Source organism: Medicago sativa, chromosome 4 (assembly GCF_051527215.1).
Source record: "Medicago sativa cultivar Bolivia chromosome 4, Bolivia_mono, whole genome shotgun sequence".
NCBI lineage: Eukaryota > Viridiplantae > Streptophyta > Magnoliopsida > Fabales > Fabaceae > Medicago > Medicago sativa.
In genome coordinates, this window is record NC_140752.1 from 79,277,777 (window position 1) to 79,294,654 (window position 16,878).

The 16,878-nt window shown below is 32.8% G+C and overlaps 1 protein-coding gene across 2 annotated transcripts; it reads left to right on the top strand.

Moving 5' to 3' along the window:
- Nucleotides 1-13,388: 13,388 nt before the first annotated feature.
- On the top strand, nucleotides 13,389-15,601 carry LOC146932335 (uncharacterized). Of its 2 annotated transcripts, none has more exons than XM_085703973.1 (2): nucleotides 13,389-13,569; nucleotides 13,760-15,601. In XM_085703973.1, exons 1-2 carry the CDS (start codon nucleotides 13,513-13,515, stop codon nucleotides 14,831-14,833), a joined length of 1,131 nt encoding a protein of 376 aa, XP_085560099.1. In that variant the 5' UTR covers nucleotides 13,389-13,512; the 3' UTR covers nucleotides 14,834-15,601. The 2 variants fall into 2 exon arrangements, with proteins under 2 accessions (XP_085560099.1, XP_085560100.1); XM_085703974.1 differs by having other exon boundaries at nucleotides 13,389-13,542.
- The last annotated feature ends 1,277 nt before the right edge of the window (nucleotides 15,602-16,878 follow it).

A 16,878-nucleotide genomic window follows, 5' to 3' on the forward strand; every position in this document is an offset into this window, starting at 1 on the left:
AAGCAACCTAATCTCATTAGTCATTCGTTTACTAATGTGTTTAAATGCATGAAAAGTCTAAACCAGGTACCAATATCCATGACTTCAAAGCAAATAAGCAAATTATTGGTCAAATATCTTCCGCCATCATGTAAGTTAGATATTTATAATAAGTAAATTCTTTAACTATTTGTAGTTATAAATTGGTCCTAAGTTTTTCTATGTTACGAATTGATCCTTAAGTCATTGAATATTTATATTGTTATCTATCTTTTTAGTCAAATTCGTTAAAAATGTTTATGGACAATTTAACATTAAGGTGGTAGGTCTAAAAGGGCTTATGACATCAAACATGATTACTTACGCACATTTTCTTTGTTTTTTGTTTTTTAATTCAAGTCTAAATTCATAGATAAATATTTCATCAACATTATTATAAATCAAGTTCCTTCAAAAAAAATTATTATAAATCAAGTAAATGGTCAATTTGGTTTCAAATCATTATTGAATAATAGACATATGAACCATAATTTTAATAGAGGTGACTTTGAACATATCAATTTAACATTAAACGTCCACATAAACATTTTTTAACTGAGTATGATGAAAATAAGATAATTGTGCATATATTTTATGACTTAAAAGAAGAATTTCTACAAAACAAACTTAAAGCACTAATTTGTTATAAACATAAGGATTGCATGTGGTATTTGGCCCAAATTATATTGCCCACTCTTGTGGACACGGAAAATAATGAGTATAATGCATTCTCTATTTTCTGTCGTTTCACTGATGCACTTTGCCATAAGTTTTTTTTTTTTTTTTTAAACTAAATTAACTCATTCGTCCAAAATCGCATTTGTAGGAATCGAATTATGAGACTTTGAGAAAAGTACACTTCAAATTCTCAAACCTACACCACTAGGTGAACCCAAGTGAGAGAAGCACACTCCACGGTTGCAGTTTTTCATAAGTTTAATAAGAATCTTAGATGTAATAGTGATAGTAAAAACAAGGTTTAACTATTTTCTAGTTTTTACTAATAAATTTTTTTAAATAGGTTGTTAAACTAAAAAGAATATGATCATGTCTCTAACTAATATTTATTTTTTAATTAATTCTTTATGTTAACTTTATTAGTGATAGCGATTTTCGCAAGTGTACGAAATCGTGCAAGTAGTAATTTAAAACGGTAAGACCGAGTATCAAACTCGAGGATTGCGGTTTAATGTTGAATAGGATTTATGACGTAATTGAACAAAAGATTACGAGATTTGTTTAATCGCAATAATGAAAATTACGCAAAGTAAATTGATTCAAACTTAATGAGAGAAAAGCGTTGGGGATGAGTTTCACCGGATTATTACCTAGACCTATTAACTTGATTATCACAATTGAATCGACTTATTTAATTGTTACCGAATTCTCTACAATATTAGTGCCCTAATTCCTTAGTGACAGAACCTTTAATCCTAAAATAAAAACCTAATTCCTTAGTGAATTTGAAGATTAGAACTAAGCATGAACAAACAAGAATTCTCAAACGATTCCAAGGGTTTGCATCTATTCCTAGATTGCAAAGGCAAGGATCTCTTATCTCAAGCGTTTATAAATTCCACTTCCGTTTCACAATATAAACCGTAAATCAATTTAAAGGTGATCAATCAATAAAAGCATTAAGCATGGAGATAAAAAAAACAATTCAATAAGTTTCATCAATAATCAAAATCACATGGCAAAGGTATTCATCTAGGTTTACTCATCCCCAACAATGGAGGGTTTAGTTACACATAGCAATTAAACAAGAGAAAGGGATAAAAGAGATATTACAAGAATAATTCATGAATGATTCTTGATAAATCTCCTCCAGTGATGCTCTAGATCTCTTCTTATGTGTTTCTATGCCTTTTGATCTCCCAAAACGTGAACCCTTAATTCAGAAACGCACTTTTCTATAAATAGGCAACCAAAAATCGGCCACCGAGTCTCAAAATCGGAGCCCGAAATGAGAAAAACGCGTCCAAACGAACCTGAAATTGGGGCCCGATTTTCCAGAAAGTTGGCCATTCCATTGTTGCGAAAATCGGCGCCCGAACTCATGAAATCGAGGCCCGATTTTTCCAGTGTTCCATTGGCTTGAAATCTTCGTTTTTGAGTGCTTTCAGCTTGAATATCTTGATGAATTACCTTAAAAATACATGAAAAAGTGTCTACAAAACTAGTAATGACAGAGTGTCATCACAACCCTAAACTTGCATCGTTACTTGTCCTCAAGGAACCAACTTAAAATGAAAAATAACAGAAAAGTAACACTTACCCCACCAATGATCATGTCAAAAGTTCATCTTCCTCGTTAGCAATATGATGAGCTAACTTCCTTGGTAACACATCCATTCCACAACTTCTCGCAACAATTTTGAATGTAACATGGTTCACTCAGTCGACATGTAGAACTACTATATTACCAAAACTTGAAAAATTTCAAAGAATCAATCAAAGTCAATATTATGTACACACTTTTAAGGACGTTTAAGTTTATAACGGGGCTTAGGTTAAGGTGGGATAATTTGGAAAGTAGGTTTAAGAAAAACACGGAGTTAGACATCATCGTACGGGTCTAAAACACACCACACACCATAACACCAATTCACAATTAAATCCGGGGACTAGAGAGAACTATTAATAACTTGAACAACTGATCACTTATCTTGAAGCATTCTTTTTTTTTTTTTGAGCTGCAAATTTGACAATTCAGCTTATTTTTACCATGCTTATATTTTTTTTAGCACAAAGTGATCTTTTTTTTTTCTTCTTTTCTCTAGTACCCCTACCCCAAACTTAGAATGTTGCTAGTTCCAAAAGCAACCCCAAACTTGAACTTTTCAAATATAACACACATAAACATGCCTAACTCCAACAAAATTTTGGGTACATTCCTAAGGTCTCTAGGCTTGTAATGTGGTTAGTCACCGAAACAAAAGGGTCTAAATCCTAGTGGCTCAACTTGGTTTAAACAAAGGATAATTCAATATAAACAAAGGTGGGCTACAAAGGCTCAAGGTACAATCAATTTGCCTTAGTGTGTACAATATATGACCAATCAATTACAAAGAAAAATCATAAATCTCGGAAATAGCACCTGCATGGAAACACTCATATTTGTAGAAATTGAAAAATAAATTTAGGCCATAACCTTACAAGCTGAGGTTTCTGGAAGTTGTGGCTACCTAAGCATCTTTCCTGCCGTACGCTTCCCTCATAGAATCATGCAAGCACTACCTCCTTTGAACTTTTGACAAACCTTTGGTGAAATCTTTGTTACTGAACTGGTAAAATTCAAGAAAAGTAAATTCATTAAAATCAAACGAGTTCAGATGCAATTACAGATAGGGGGATCATATAATCATAATCAAGACACTTCTCAAGTCTGACTCAATACAAATAGAAATAACAGAGACAAATAACAAAGAAGAGAAATGGATGGGTTGCCCCCCATCAAGCGCTTTCTTTTACGTCATTAAGCTTGACGCATCAACCACTGTTAAGGTGGCAAATATGATACAAAGAACGCATTATCCTTCTTCTTCCTTTTGTTGGATAAGAACTCCATGAACTTGAAAAATAAATGATGTTGCTTCCATATCCTTTTCAAGTGGACAACAATGAACAAGGCATAAATGGCATCTAGGACTTCATCAATCTCTTCCTTTTTCCCTGCCTTGTCGCTATAAAACTTTGGAGAATGTTTTGTTGAGGAATTTCTGGTTGGACATCTAAGTCTCTCCAAAGTTGGGACTTTTGAGTTTCCTTACCAACAAGACCATCCTTAATGTTTATCGATTCCCCCTCATCTTCTTTCTTTTCCACAACGCTGAATTTATCTACAATCTTGAGCTTCTCAAACTCAACCACTTGCTCAAATAACCTTTCATATTGACTCTCAAATCTTTCAATTGAACCTTGATTATTATTCATGAATTCAATCAAAACATTCTTGATATGAAAATTCCTGCCATATGATTCGTTGGGAAGAATTTGAATAGGTAGCATTTGCTCCCAATTATTTTTTTTCCATGAGAAACTCATCTTGTGCTTCTAAAACCTATAGATCTTCACCTTCTAGTGGTGGGACATAACAATCAAAAGCGTCACTCTTATGCCCTTCTATACAAAAATCAAATCTATGAGGTAAAAACCGAAGGAGATCCTTTTCAAATGAATCTCTCATGATCTGCCCCTCCAATATACGACATTGTGCATATAAAAGACAAGTTTCAGTTATAAATAGGCAACAAAAAATCGGCCACCGAGTCTCAAAATCGGGGCCCGAAATGAGAAAAACGCGCCCAGACGAACCTGAAATCGGGGCCCGATTTTTCCAGAAAGTTGGCCATTCCATTGTTGCGAAAATCGGCGCCCGAACTCATGAAATCGGGGCCTGATTTTTCCATTGTTCCAGTGGCTTGAAATCTTCGTTTTTGAGTGCTTTCAGCTTGAATATCTTGATGAATTACATTAAAAATACATGAAAAAGTGTCTACAAAACTAGTAATGACAGAGTGTCATCAATTAGTCAAATTGTATTGAAAGAATTTAATTAATAAAAACATTAGTTCAGAAACTTGATTTACAACATTTTTAGTTTAGAGATCAATTTAAAGTTTTGCAAATAGTTTACAGGGGAGAGAGAGAGAGAGATAGGAAAGCAAAGAGAGATATAAGAGAAAGGAGAAAGACAGGAAAGATAGGAAGAACAAAGAGAGAAAAGATTAGAGGGAGAGAGGAAATTTATTGAGTATTTTTATTTCATATCTCTACTCTACCTCATATTTTCTCACTCTCGTCTTTTTTTATCTCTTCTCTCTCATCGCTCTCTCTTTACCATATCTTGTCAATTTCTACTCTTTCTTATATTCATCTCCTCACTTTTCACTTTCTCCTTTCTCTCAACTATTTTGAAAATGAATGTAAATTTTCATAAAGCACATAAATGTGAGAAAGGCAGAAAGAGACGAAAGAGATAGATATAGAAGGGAAAAAAAAGTAGTGAGGGGAGATAATATAAAAAAGAAATATGAGAGAGTGGAGATAGAAAGAGAAGATAGGGTATAAAGAAGAAGAACGAAAGTGTGTGTTCATTAGGTATTTTTCTCTTGTCTCATCTCCCTCTCGTCTCTTCTCTCGCTCTGTACCCCTCGTCTCTCTCTCTCTCTCATATATTCTTTCTTGTCTCATCTCTCTCTAGTCTCTCTCCTTAAGTTACTGATGGATGTTTGGAAAGTGTATCAAAGTTTTATCAAATAATAAAAATTGTATCCATAAAGATTGTGTTCAATCGATTAACTCAACTATTGTTGTTTTATTTAATTGACAAATTAGAGAGGGTTTGCATGAGATTTGGTTTGCATATTGAAAACAATAAAAACAAATGATCATTAAAAACAATTAGGGTTGTTTGAGTCCCTTATTTGTCACTACTTGGTACTATAGGTTCTAAGTGTAACAATTGGTTATTCCATGCCCCTGATCATTTAGCAAAATATACCGAGATCGATCCTTTGGCTGAAAGTCCAGTTTATCCCTTAGGTGAAACTAATGTCATCAAAAGCATGAATGAGCCATAAATTCTATATCACATCTAGATAATTTGACATCCCTAAAACAATTATCTAGTGAACAATTCTCTCTCTCTCTCTCTCTCTCTCTCTCTCTCTCTCTCTCTCTCTCTCTAATTTATCGATGGATGTTGGGTAAGTGTATCAAAATTTTATCAGGTAATAAAATTTTGTATCCATAAAGATTGTGATCAATCGATTAACTCAACTATTGTTGTTTTATTTGATTGATAAATTAGCTAGCGTTTGCATAATATTTGATTTGCATATTGAAAGTGAGGCGTGATGAAACCTTTGTATGGTATTGAATCATATTTGGAGCTGTATGTATTAGAATTGAATGAGACCAATATCATATGAAAACTAACATACATATATACAACTTCCATGAAGACATCAAAGTCTAATTCGACATAAAAAGGGGTGAAAAGTGCAATTTTTGCAAGGCAGAGGAAAGTTTTGTGATGCGCAAGATTGAATAGAGGCATATCAACTTGTGATCGAAAGGAGACCTTAATATATATGGATGCGGTTTGAGAAATTTTCTTTAATAATTAAGATGTATTGTGATCCGTTCAATTTACTTAAATCCAACTAATATATTTTTTTATTTTATAATATCCAATGAATCACGGTTATATAAAAACAAAAACCATTCAATATTTTTATTTTTACTAAAATAAAAATAAGAAGTATAGGGTAGTCGGATGTTTTCCCTCGACAGCCGGTATGGTTGCCCACGACGGATCTCTAGCAAGCGGTATGGTGGTACGCAACGGGTCTACAACAGTGGAGCTCCGAGGCTTCGACCACCATTGTCATGCTTTTATTATATTTGAACTTTCATTTATTATAATTAAATTATATAATTTTATGGATGGATTCAGTATATTAGTCCTGGAATTTTGGTAAATTGCAAATGCCTTGTTTGTTTATCCATGTTAAGATGGTTGTTTCTAGATTACATTTAAAGAATGGTGGATATTTACCCACCGACCAATAAAAATTAGTCTTTGTTAGTGAGGTTAAGGATAGTTTGTCGGCGTCACTTAAAATGTACTAATGCAGCTAACGTTCATTGGTCGGGTAAATTATCTACAATTTTTCCATGGGTAACATAGGTGTCACATATTAACAATATATTGATGCTAAGGTTTACGAGAGTCTATTTGGCAACTACGCGAAGTAGCATTATATATCAGTGTGAGGTGTGAGAGAGATTATTGTAGGAGCCCAACGTACGTGTACCAATCGTTACCACGTGGGAAGGGGAGTTGAAAGATCATCGCATTGGGTCCAAATAGAACTAAATAAAGAAAATTTGAGTCCACATTTTAACCAAAATCCTATAACATTAGGGATATAACTAAATCTCATTTTTTATATTTTCATTCAAAATGAAACTTCTAACTCACACATATACCAACACATTAACAACTGATTGAAATGTAAAACAGTGCCACCTAATTCACGTGCTTGTTCATATTCATACCACCAGATCTTACATATTTAGACAGATTTGGCAGATTGTTCATCAAGATGTTGAATGAGTTAGAGAAATGTAATCCTGAGGTAGGTAACTTGAGATGTCAGGTGATCTGGTCAATAGGGAAGGTGAAAACAGTTTCCTGTGGTGGGACCAATTGATGAACAGAATTGTTTGTCATGAGAATCATGCATGTTGCAGGCATGCAACAACTATTTATGAAAACCAAGTCTTGTATTCGTACATGACATTCCTGCAGTGTCCACTCATGGTGGTGGACATAAAAATTAGTCTTTTCTTAAATAAATTAAACTAGGACTATGTTTTGTTTTTTTACAAAAGAAATTAGGACTATGCTAGTAGGTAGACATATAAATTTGGTAACTTACGATTTTGAATTATTAAGGTGTGATATGACACTCATTTTGTGTTTTTTATATGCAACTTTTCTATTGCAACCATTACTTGGAACCTGAAATTAGGAAATGGATTCTCATAAAATATAAATGTTAACATCCAATGATTTGGATTAGTTTTTTTTTTTTTAATCAGATATCATCTGATTCAACAGACTATAATCTCTCGAGCCGTGTAAGACATATTGGCTGACAAAGTTATCCCTCATGAGATTAAATATTTGGATTAACCGACTATCGAAAATTTTGACTACTAGCATTCTTGGTCAATAATTAGGGAGGCATCTCTAAACTGTCCAAGCAAGGACTTATCCAAGTTTTTGTTGTTATTCAATTTTCTACAGTTCACGTAAATAATTAGGTTAGTCATCACAAATGACTGGTACTTCAGTTATGATAATTTGGAAGGAGAGATGTAATCTTAACTATATAACTACCTATTACAAAAGGAAATTTTATCTAATCAGACATCCTGATATTCAGGGCAATTAACATGATTTTGATAAGATTAGACCATATCATCATGAGTGGTGTATTTTCAATGAAACCTTGTTGTTTAAGGCTTGTGAATGTGGACCTAATTTGATTCACTTTCGTACAAAAAATCCTAATCAGGGCCCATTACATTCTATGGTATAAAATTGAGGAAAATTCGTTATTGCCCTGAAGTTATGTTAAGTAGCAATACATAGGTAAAATTAATTTAAAATTATTTTTTTAAAAAAATTATTAAAATATGACAAAATTATATGACATTAAATGATCGGAACTTTAGGATATAGAGTGTTACTTAAATTTTATTATGCTATCTGGCCATATGTCATATGCTTTGCAATACAGATTATAATGGACGCTAAGAATACTATAAATTAATGAAGGGTAATGTAAGCACATAATTTATAAGTCATGATCACTAAAATTTAAAAAATCATATATATTTGTTATTCATAGAAACTTCATATCTGCATATATGATCTGTGGACAGGTTGGGAGCAAGTAACCTCTCAGTCCACAATGCAACCATTGGTCTTTTCTAATATTTCTTTATCCATCTTTCATTTTCATGTTACAATTATTTATTTATTTTTCCTAAACATATAATTGTTTATTGATAGTCACTAAGAGGAAGAATCCCAAATCAAATTGATTTCTATCGCTAAGTTTTGAGACTATCATTTTAAGCTCCCACACCCATTCTAAGGGATCAAATAGGAAAACATTAAAATAATTGTTTTGAAGCATCTCTCACCACCTCAGTAGATATAATAATACTAATAATACAGTAGAAAAGTCCCTCCCAAACATTCTAAAAGGCCCCACAGGATTGAATATACTTGAAACTTCCATAAACTACAGTCCAAAGCCATAAGTGTGGTAGATTCTGTTGTTAAAAGACAGTGTATGACCAGTTTCCTTACTGGATTTTTCTATAGCTTGCTTCTTATGGTCTACTAGTACTTTCCAAGGAGTGACTCTTTACTATTGCTTGCTTGCTACTTACTTTTCACTGTGATCAAGTGGTCAATTATTATGTTAACACCAATATCAGGTGCATAAATATAGCAAAATAAACAATAATAACCCCATTTCTAAAATAATTTGAAGGAAAGAGTTCATCAAAACTAATAATAATAATTTGAAAATCACCACGACCTTGCACCATGAGGAAAATGAATTCATGCTATTGGGATATTCAACATTCATGTAATAAGTACATCGATGACCGTCAGATCAAGATCTAACTGCTTATATATATTATAGACTGTGGACCATTTGGTCTTTGATCCAACAGTTATCGAAGTACTAATTGTGCGAGTGTAAAATATTCAACCGCAGAGAATCCATATCCGGACCAAGGGAGATGGATCCAAGAAAGAAGTAATGCCAAAAATTTCCGGTACTTCTGTCTTGTTGTTGTCAATTGATGGCAATAGAAAGAAGAAACATCAACTTTGTAAATTAAAGTGTATATATTGGATAAGAAAACTTTCTAAATATGATTTACATGAATTTGTTCTGCGCAACCTTTTTATGGTTTACAATGCAATCATATGATTCATGAATTATTTCCCTGAATTATTTAGAACCCAAACTATAAATGAGTTTCTTTAAACCATAATAATTATTATTTTTAAATGACAAAGGTTAGTAACTAATCGTTAGACTAGTTCTTTCTCTTCATTTGAACTTAAAACTAAACCTCCGATTCTTTATACATTAGCTCAAACCAGTTGAGTTACTTAAATCCCTTCTTTAAACCATATATGAGTTGAATTATGGTTAATTGAAAGGTTTTTTTTACCGTTGAACATGAAATTTGCCCGTGAAGTGATCATTAACGTACCATGGCATGTGTTTCACTCTCGTGTGGTCTAATATTGTTTTTGGAATATTGCAAGGCATTCATCACACTCGGTACAATATAATAATTAAGTACATGAGGTACAGAAACTACACATGATGTATAAGTCCACCATAAGGAATATGAGATTCCGCAAAATTCCATTCATATTCTTCCTTAGAACATGCATCATCAAATTCATGTTTTTACACTATTGAGAAAACAAAGAGTGATTTGGGTGCATAACAACAAAGAGGAATACTTCAAAAAAAAAAAAAAAAAAGAGGAATAGTCAATACTGTAAGTGGGCCTTGTAAAGCCAAAGATGAGTGTGCAGCAGGCAGTAGCCATAGTCCTCTCACTCCATGCACTTAGTCATTTTTTAATCGTCTGATTAAGATCGAACAATTCAAGTTTTAAATTTGATGTTTTATCTTTTTAAAACAATTAAAACATATATTGAAATATGAATCGTGCAATCTTAATCGAACAATTCAGATATGGTTAACTGCATGCGATCACGTCATGCATGATCCAAATCAAATATAATACTCTCGATCCTATTTACAAATATTTAGATCAACAAAAGTTGATATGTCAAATCCAATTTGTTAATCCGAATTTCTCTTATAAATATGATCGATCAGTGTAGTAGAAAAAGAGGGTAGAAAAGTGATTTGAAGTAAAAACATGAAAAATCCCAAGAAACAAAGTGGGTGTCCTATTAAAATTAAAATATAGTACGTGGCCAATAATGAAAAAAATAGGATATGAAATGGAGAGTGAGATCTATGTCTGCACATTGTTTAGGGTGCATTGTGGGCACATTTTGATGGGTACAGTTGGCTTGGATTTGATGCTTTGGTCCCCCAACGTAGTCTCTCTCTCTATATGTTTAGTGTTTTTTGACACTTTACAGAGTTCCCTTTAACGTGCGCGTTGGGTTTCTTTCATGCTTGCTAAATTGGAATCTCTTGTCCGGTGGTGATGGGGTCCACAATCACTGAGTGTGGTAATAAGGACCCACCTCCACTCCCTCTCTCTAACTCTAAATTGACCAATGTCCCTCCCTATGTAGTTTCGCGTGCATGTTTGTTCTTACTTCAATTTTTGTAATAAAATCCACACTCACTTTCTACATTGATGCGACTCTTACTTTACTAGTTAACAAACATAACAACAGTGTTAACATATGTCTTGTTAACAAAATTCAAAATAGGGTTTAGGGTTTACTCTTATCACATCTTTAACAAAACATCTTCATCTTTGTTACACTTGTTTCATTTTAACATTGGTTTTTTTTACCGTCAAACACTCTATTCATGCATACAAAAGCATCGGTATTCCAGCTGTACAATAAGATTTTCTCTTTAGTTTGAGTGGTACTTTTATAGCACATAAAACACTTGTATTCGGCGGTTTATTTCTATGTCATTTTGTACCGATGGTAATTCTAAGTAAAAAAATTCAAACCTAAATTTAAACAATTAGTCAAAAGTTTAACAATGAAAATGTTAACATATGTCTTGTTAACAAAATTGAATATAGGTCTAGGGTTTAGTCTTACACATCTCCAACAAAACATCTTTATCTTTGTTACACTTGTTTCATTTTCGTGTTGGTTATTTTATAGTCTAACACTCTATCCATACGACACCGTCAATATTACAGATCATGTACGATAAAATTTTCTCTTCAGTTTGAACGGTACTTTTATAACACATAAAACGCTTGAAGCTTTCCTCAGTTTCAACCATCCGCTAGGATTCGATGGTGTATTTGTGTCATTTTGTACTGATTATAATTCTATATGAAAATTATTCAAACCTAAATTGAAGCAGTTAGTCAAACGTCTAACAATGACATTTCTTATGGTAACCATTGATTGGGCGAGTTAAATTAATTTTCACTCACATGAAAATAGTACACTTCAAATCATGACCGATGGTGACTGATCTCAATTAGTGAATATATATTGTAGCAGTCAATATTAGAACAAATCCACGATCATGTTAACAATTTATGGACATGTTATTTTTTTTATCTTGTTTTGTAATATCTTAAGATTCATGCTTTATAATGAATGTACAACCTTACATATATTATTAACTGATCAAATCAAAAGTGTAGTAGAGATGTACTAATATTTTAGTTAGCAAATACCAAGGTTTATATGACAGAGAATTAAACTGGTGGAGAATAATGATGGGAAGTAGGGAAGGAGAAGAAAATCCCTTGGAGGACTACAAAATCTGTTTATTCACCCATATCTTCTGTGTTTTGCTTTATCTTTCTTTAATTATTGTTACTTTTTTGCTTAAAAGCTTAGCTGCTTACCACATGGTTATGTACATCAAGGTTCCATTCCATGCCACCATATCTCATTGCTGATCTCTCTTCCTCACTCTCTGACACACTCACACTCCATTAACGGTTTATTGTCTTTTGATTTAATAAAAAACAAGAACAAAAGTGATCTCTTTGGTCAACATGGATGAGAGAAGAAAATTATGGAGTAGAACAAAGAGTCTTTTAAATTACAAATGCAAAGTGTGACCTCGTTGTGTAATTCAATTGAGTCTTGAGATGTAAACAGCCACATGGTGGTTTTTTGTCCCTTTCATTTGGAACTTTTAGAACATCATATAAACATATTCATTGTTCTTGGTTCATTTTTTTCTTTTTGTTTATCACTATATATACTTGTTAATTTGTCTCTCCCTTTATGAAATAAATACTATCTTAATAGAGAAACCATCTTTATTACCTAATATATACGTATGTTTATCTGTAAAGGTCCATGCAATTCTCTTATATTTTTTGTTCATGTTATTAAGATCTTGATGCTAACAACTTGAAAGAAGAAAAAAAATGCTATAAAGAAACATTAACTAAGTTACATTATTTTTGAATTATACTATAATAATTAAATTAAATATTAGAACAAATTGAAGTGGGATTTTGCCTTGTTACAACATACCTAGGGCTTTGAACAGGTCTTAGGGATTCCCTCAATGTATCTCTCTGCACAAAAGAATGTTACGTTGGAGTATATATGTGGGTGTGTGTGTGTTCTTTATTTTTACTATTTTTTTTTTCTTTATTGAACCACTCAAGATTCATCCTAATCCCGCTTTACCTCTATGTCCCTTTCTTGGATTTCGAATGTTCTTTTTTATATTCCACTGCACAATTCCAATTCCATTATTTTATCACCCAAATTCCATCTTAGACCAAACCCATCACGTGAACCTAGCTACACAATTCCACAATTCAATTAATTAATTTACCATATAGTATTATATTATTCTTAGTCTTAGGTCATTTAATTAAATAATATTAATATTCAAAAACATTTGAAATAAAATGGTAAAAGATCTCTTTCAACTTAACCAGATGTCTGAGTTCGAATTAGGTCATGTGAATGCAACACTATTAAACCTATTTATTTTGGTTTTACTCGACTTGAGGGATCTATCTCTACAGTTGCATGCGGATGATAATCGGTTGAAAAAAATATATTAATGTACATATGTTCACCTAATCATGCTAGCTAGCTAGGCAGTCTCTTCACTCTCTTTGTTTACTCCATTTCTAAGGCCATCAAGCGAAACTCAAGGCGCCAACTGCTCTTTGTCTGGTATCTCTGATTTCAACTAACTCATAGAGACCAAAATGTTTGGTAACTGTGTTGATGAGAAAACGGTAATCACTTGTAACAAATTGACACAGGTTCCATCTCACTCTCTTTCTCTATCTCAATTATTAGACAAAAATACATGACCTCTCAAATTTTGTTGTTTTCCTCTTGGAACAGAATATGGCCACTGACTAAAACATGCACCACCTTAAAACACTTTCTCTTTCTTCTTCTTTTTTCCATTAAAAAAATATCTAATTTGTTTTTCTTATCCTATTGTAGGCTGAGATAGATGATCATAAGGTTTCAATGGCTTCTTCAAGTGGTGGAAATAGGGTTATGGAAAAACCAGGTCAAGAGCTTCTTCAACAGCAACAACAAGCTTTAAGGTGTCCACGTTGTGATTCATCAAACACTAAATTCTGTTACTACAATAACTACAGTTTATCACAACCAAGACACTTCTGTAAAGCCTGTAAAAGATATTGGACAAGAGGTGGAACACTTAGAAACGTTCCTGTTGGTGGTGGTTGCAGAAAAAACAAACGTCTTAAACGACCAAATCACTCTTCTTCAAACATTGATACTGCTACTGCTTCTCCTTCTTCTTCAACTCCTACTAGTGCTAATTCAAATCCTTCTTCTCAACAACAACAACACCATAGTTTTGATATTGCTTCTACCTCAAACCATATCAATTCTCTTCTTTATGGTAACTCTTCTTGTCATGATGTGATGAACTTTCCTTTTGCAACAAGGTTCAATTCTACTAGAGTTTCAAGTTCTTCTGGTTATGATCATCTTCAGCAGCAGCCTCAGGTGAATGGTCTTGGATTAGGTTTTTCATCTGGGGTAGTTAATCTTAATCATCATGATGATTACAGAAATGGATTTGGTTCAAATAATAACAACTACAGTTCCATCTTTGGTTCTTCTTCTACTTCAACTAATGATAACTCCATGGCTTCTACTACTCCAGTTATGGCTTCTCTACTTAACTCTACACTACTGCAACAGAAATTCATGAGTACAGCTGCTGCTGCTGCTGCTGCTGGTGGAATGAAAGGTGGTGATCCTTTTCATCATGAGGCTGGGATAATGGATTCAAAAGAAGTGAAACTAGGTGAAGGACTGCAAAATAGGTTGGATCAGTGGAGTAACAATATGAATGCTAATGGTGGTGTTGCTTTTCAAAACCAGATGGAGAATATGGGTTTGTCAGATTCTTCTTCTCTTTATTGGAATAACAACAACACCAACAACAACAACACTGCAGCAACAGGTTTGAGTAGTGTTTGGAGTATTGATCAACAACCTAATAATATTGGTCATAATTCAGTTACTTCTCTGATCTAGAAATCAACATGAAGCATCGTTTTCAAACTATCTAGCTATCTCTTTGAGGTCTTTTTCTTAAGCTCTATTAGGCTTCTATTGCTGAAAAATGCTGCTTTTGTTTTTTATTTTCATTTGGGGTCAATTGGGTTTGGTTTACTTACATTGGAAAAAAAAGAAAAGAAGATACTTAAAGGTGAGAGAGTTTAGGATCAGAGAGATCATGTCAGCTGCAAATATACTACTCTTTCAACCCTGTCAGTTTTATGTTTCAAGGTTGAAAATTTGGGCTGAGAGGAACCTCGGATCCTCTTCTCTCATCATGTGTGTAACTATGTCTGTGGAGCTCAGATCAAGGGATATGGAGGTTCTTCATTTGGTGCAAGTACTTCCATAGTTGATTGATTGAGTAAGTTGGTCTTTTTCATTAATTTTGTAATGTGTATATGCAATGACATATCCTTTATTTTCCTTACTTTTTCTAATGTATTATTGTGATTAGTTAGGGTGGTGAGGTTGGGGCGTTTTACTCACTATATGATGAAAGGAAATTTAATGTTGGTTTCTTTTCTAATATGTATTATCATTAGTTCCTTCTTTCATGAAAGGAACTAATGTGTTGATTTCTTTTTTGTTAACTTTCTTAACATTTGGAAGGGGTTAGGTTATGGGGTTATTGGAGGTATAATTGTGGTATAGAAGAGGGGGAGATTAATATTATTTACTTTGATTGGTTTGGTATTTGGTGTGTGGTTTTTCATCTATTAAGAAACTTTTAGTTCATGCAAAGTGTATTGCTATTGTTTTGTTATTATCTACTTTAGACAAGATCACGTTAAAGAGTAGTACTACCAAGCATATAGATCCTGAAATGGTGTGGAACTGTATGTGGGCTATGGTAGTCTGGCTCAAAACTGTTGCACACAATAGGAATTAAGCTGCAAGACTCAAACTTATATGTTGTCATTTAGTGGCAGGGAACATTTCATCATCTATATTCAATTCAGGTGCCTAGAAACCATAGTGCTAGGTGCATGACAGGTTTTATCAACAAACACTCATATTTTCTTGGTTCCAACTTCCAATATTCATTATTCATACTCCTCTTACATCTTTTATTTCACTCTCTTTTTTTTAATAATTATCCAAAAAAAATATTGACATTCTGGAACTATATTAACCTCGTTCTATATATTATAACTTCTTTTTTAGGGGGGTTATAATTTGAAAATGTTCCGTGAATGGCAAAATATTAATTAAAATTCGTCTCTCCATTGATGCTTATAGAAGTTTTAAAGAAATTTGGTTAAAAAAAATCTAGATGTGGAGACGAATTTGATTAATATTTTGCAATGTCGACCCGTTTTGGAATATTAACACAATGTGATAAATTAAGTTGTTACGGTATTGGATATTTACTCCTTATTTTCCCTCCACTTCATCTACTGCATCTATGATTTAATCTCTCTTCTTCTTCTTCTTCTTCTTCTTCTTCTTCTTCTTCTTCTTCTTCTTCTTCTTCTTCTTCTTCTTCTTCTTCTTCTTCTTCTTTGTTTTTCATTCGAACTCTCTTTTTCCCAAGGTATCCATACTCTCAAGCGGTGTCAAATCATCCTCTTTAAGCTTCAAATAACTAAGCATGCACTACATGCATCTAAGAATTGTTGTTTATAGTTCATGTCAAATCATCTCGTGTGTGATGCGGTTTGGATCGATTTTGAGGTAAAAAATCATCCGATTTAAAATAAAAAATATATATGGTTCGACTCGGTTTGGATGAATATTCTAAATAAAATCTGATCCGATCTAAATATGTACGGTTTAATTTAGATTGGTTTTTCGATATCCAAAATGCAACATGTAATTCTTTTTTATTAACAGTAATATTACACATAAAGAGTAAAGTCATAGGTTTGATACAAAATATAACATAAATATATTTAAAAATTAACATTATATAATAAAAATAATCGATTATATTCGAAACATTTTTTTTGAGGGAATTATATTTGAAACATATAAAGTAGTATAATATAGATTGAATTGAAGAAATATATAAAATTAAA

Bases quoted from the DNA above. Each gene is read 5' to 3' on its own strand.
- LOC146932335 (XM_085703973.1), top strand. From the start codon at position 13,513: ATGTTTGGTAACTGTGTTGATGAGAAAACGGTAATCACTTGTAACAAA. The intron at 13,570-13,759 runs GTTCCATCTCAC...ATCCTATTGTAG, and splicing joins CTTGTAACAAATTGACACAG to GCTGAGATAGATGATCATAA.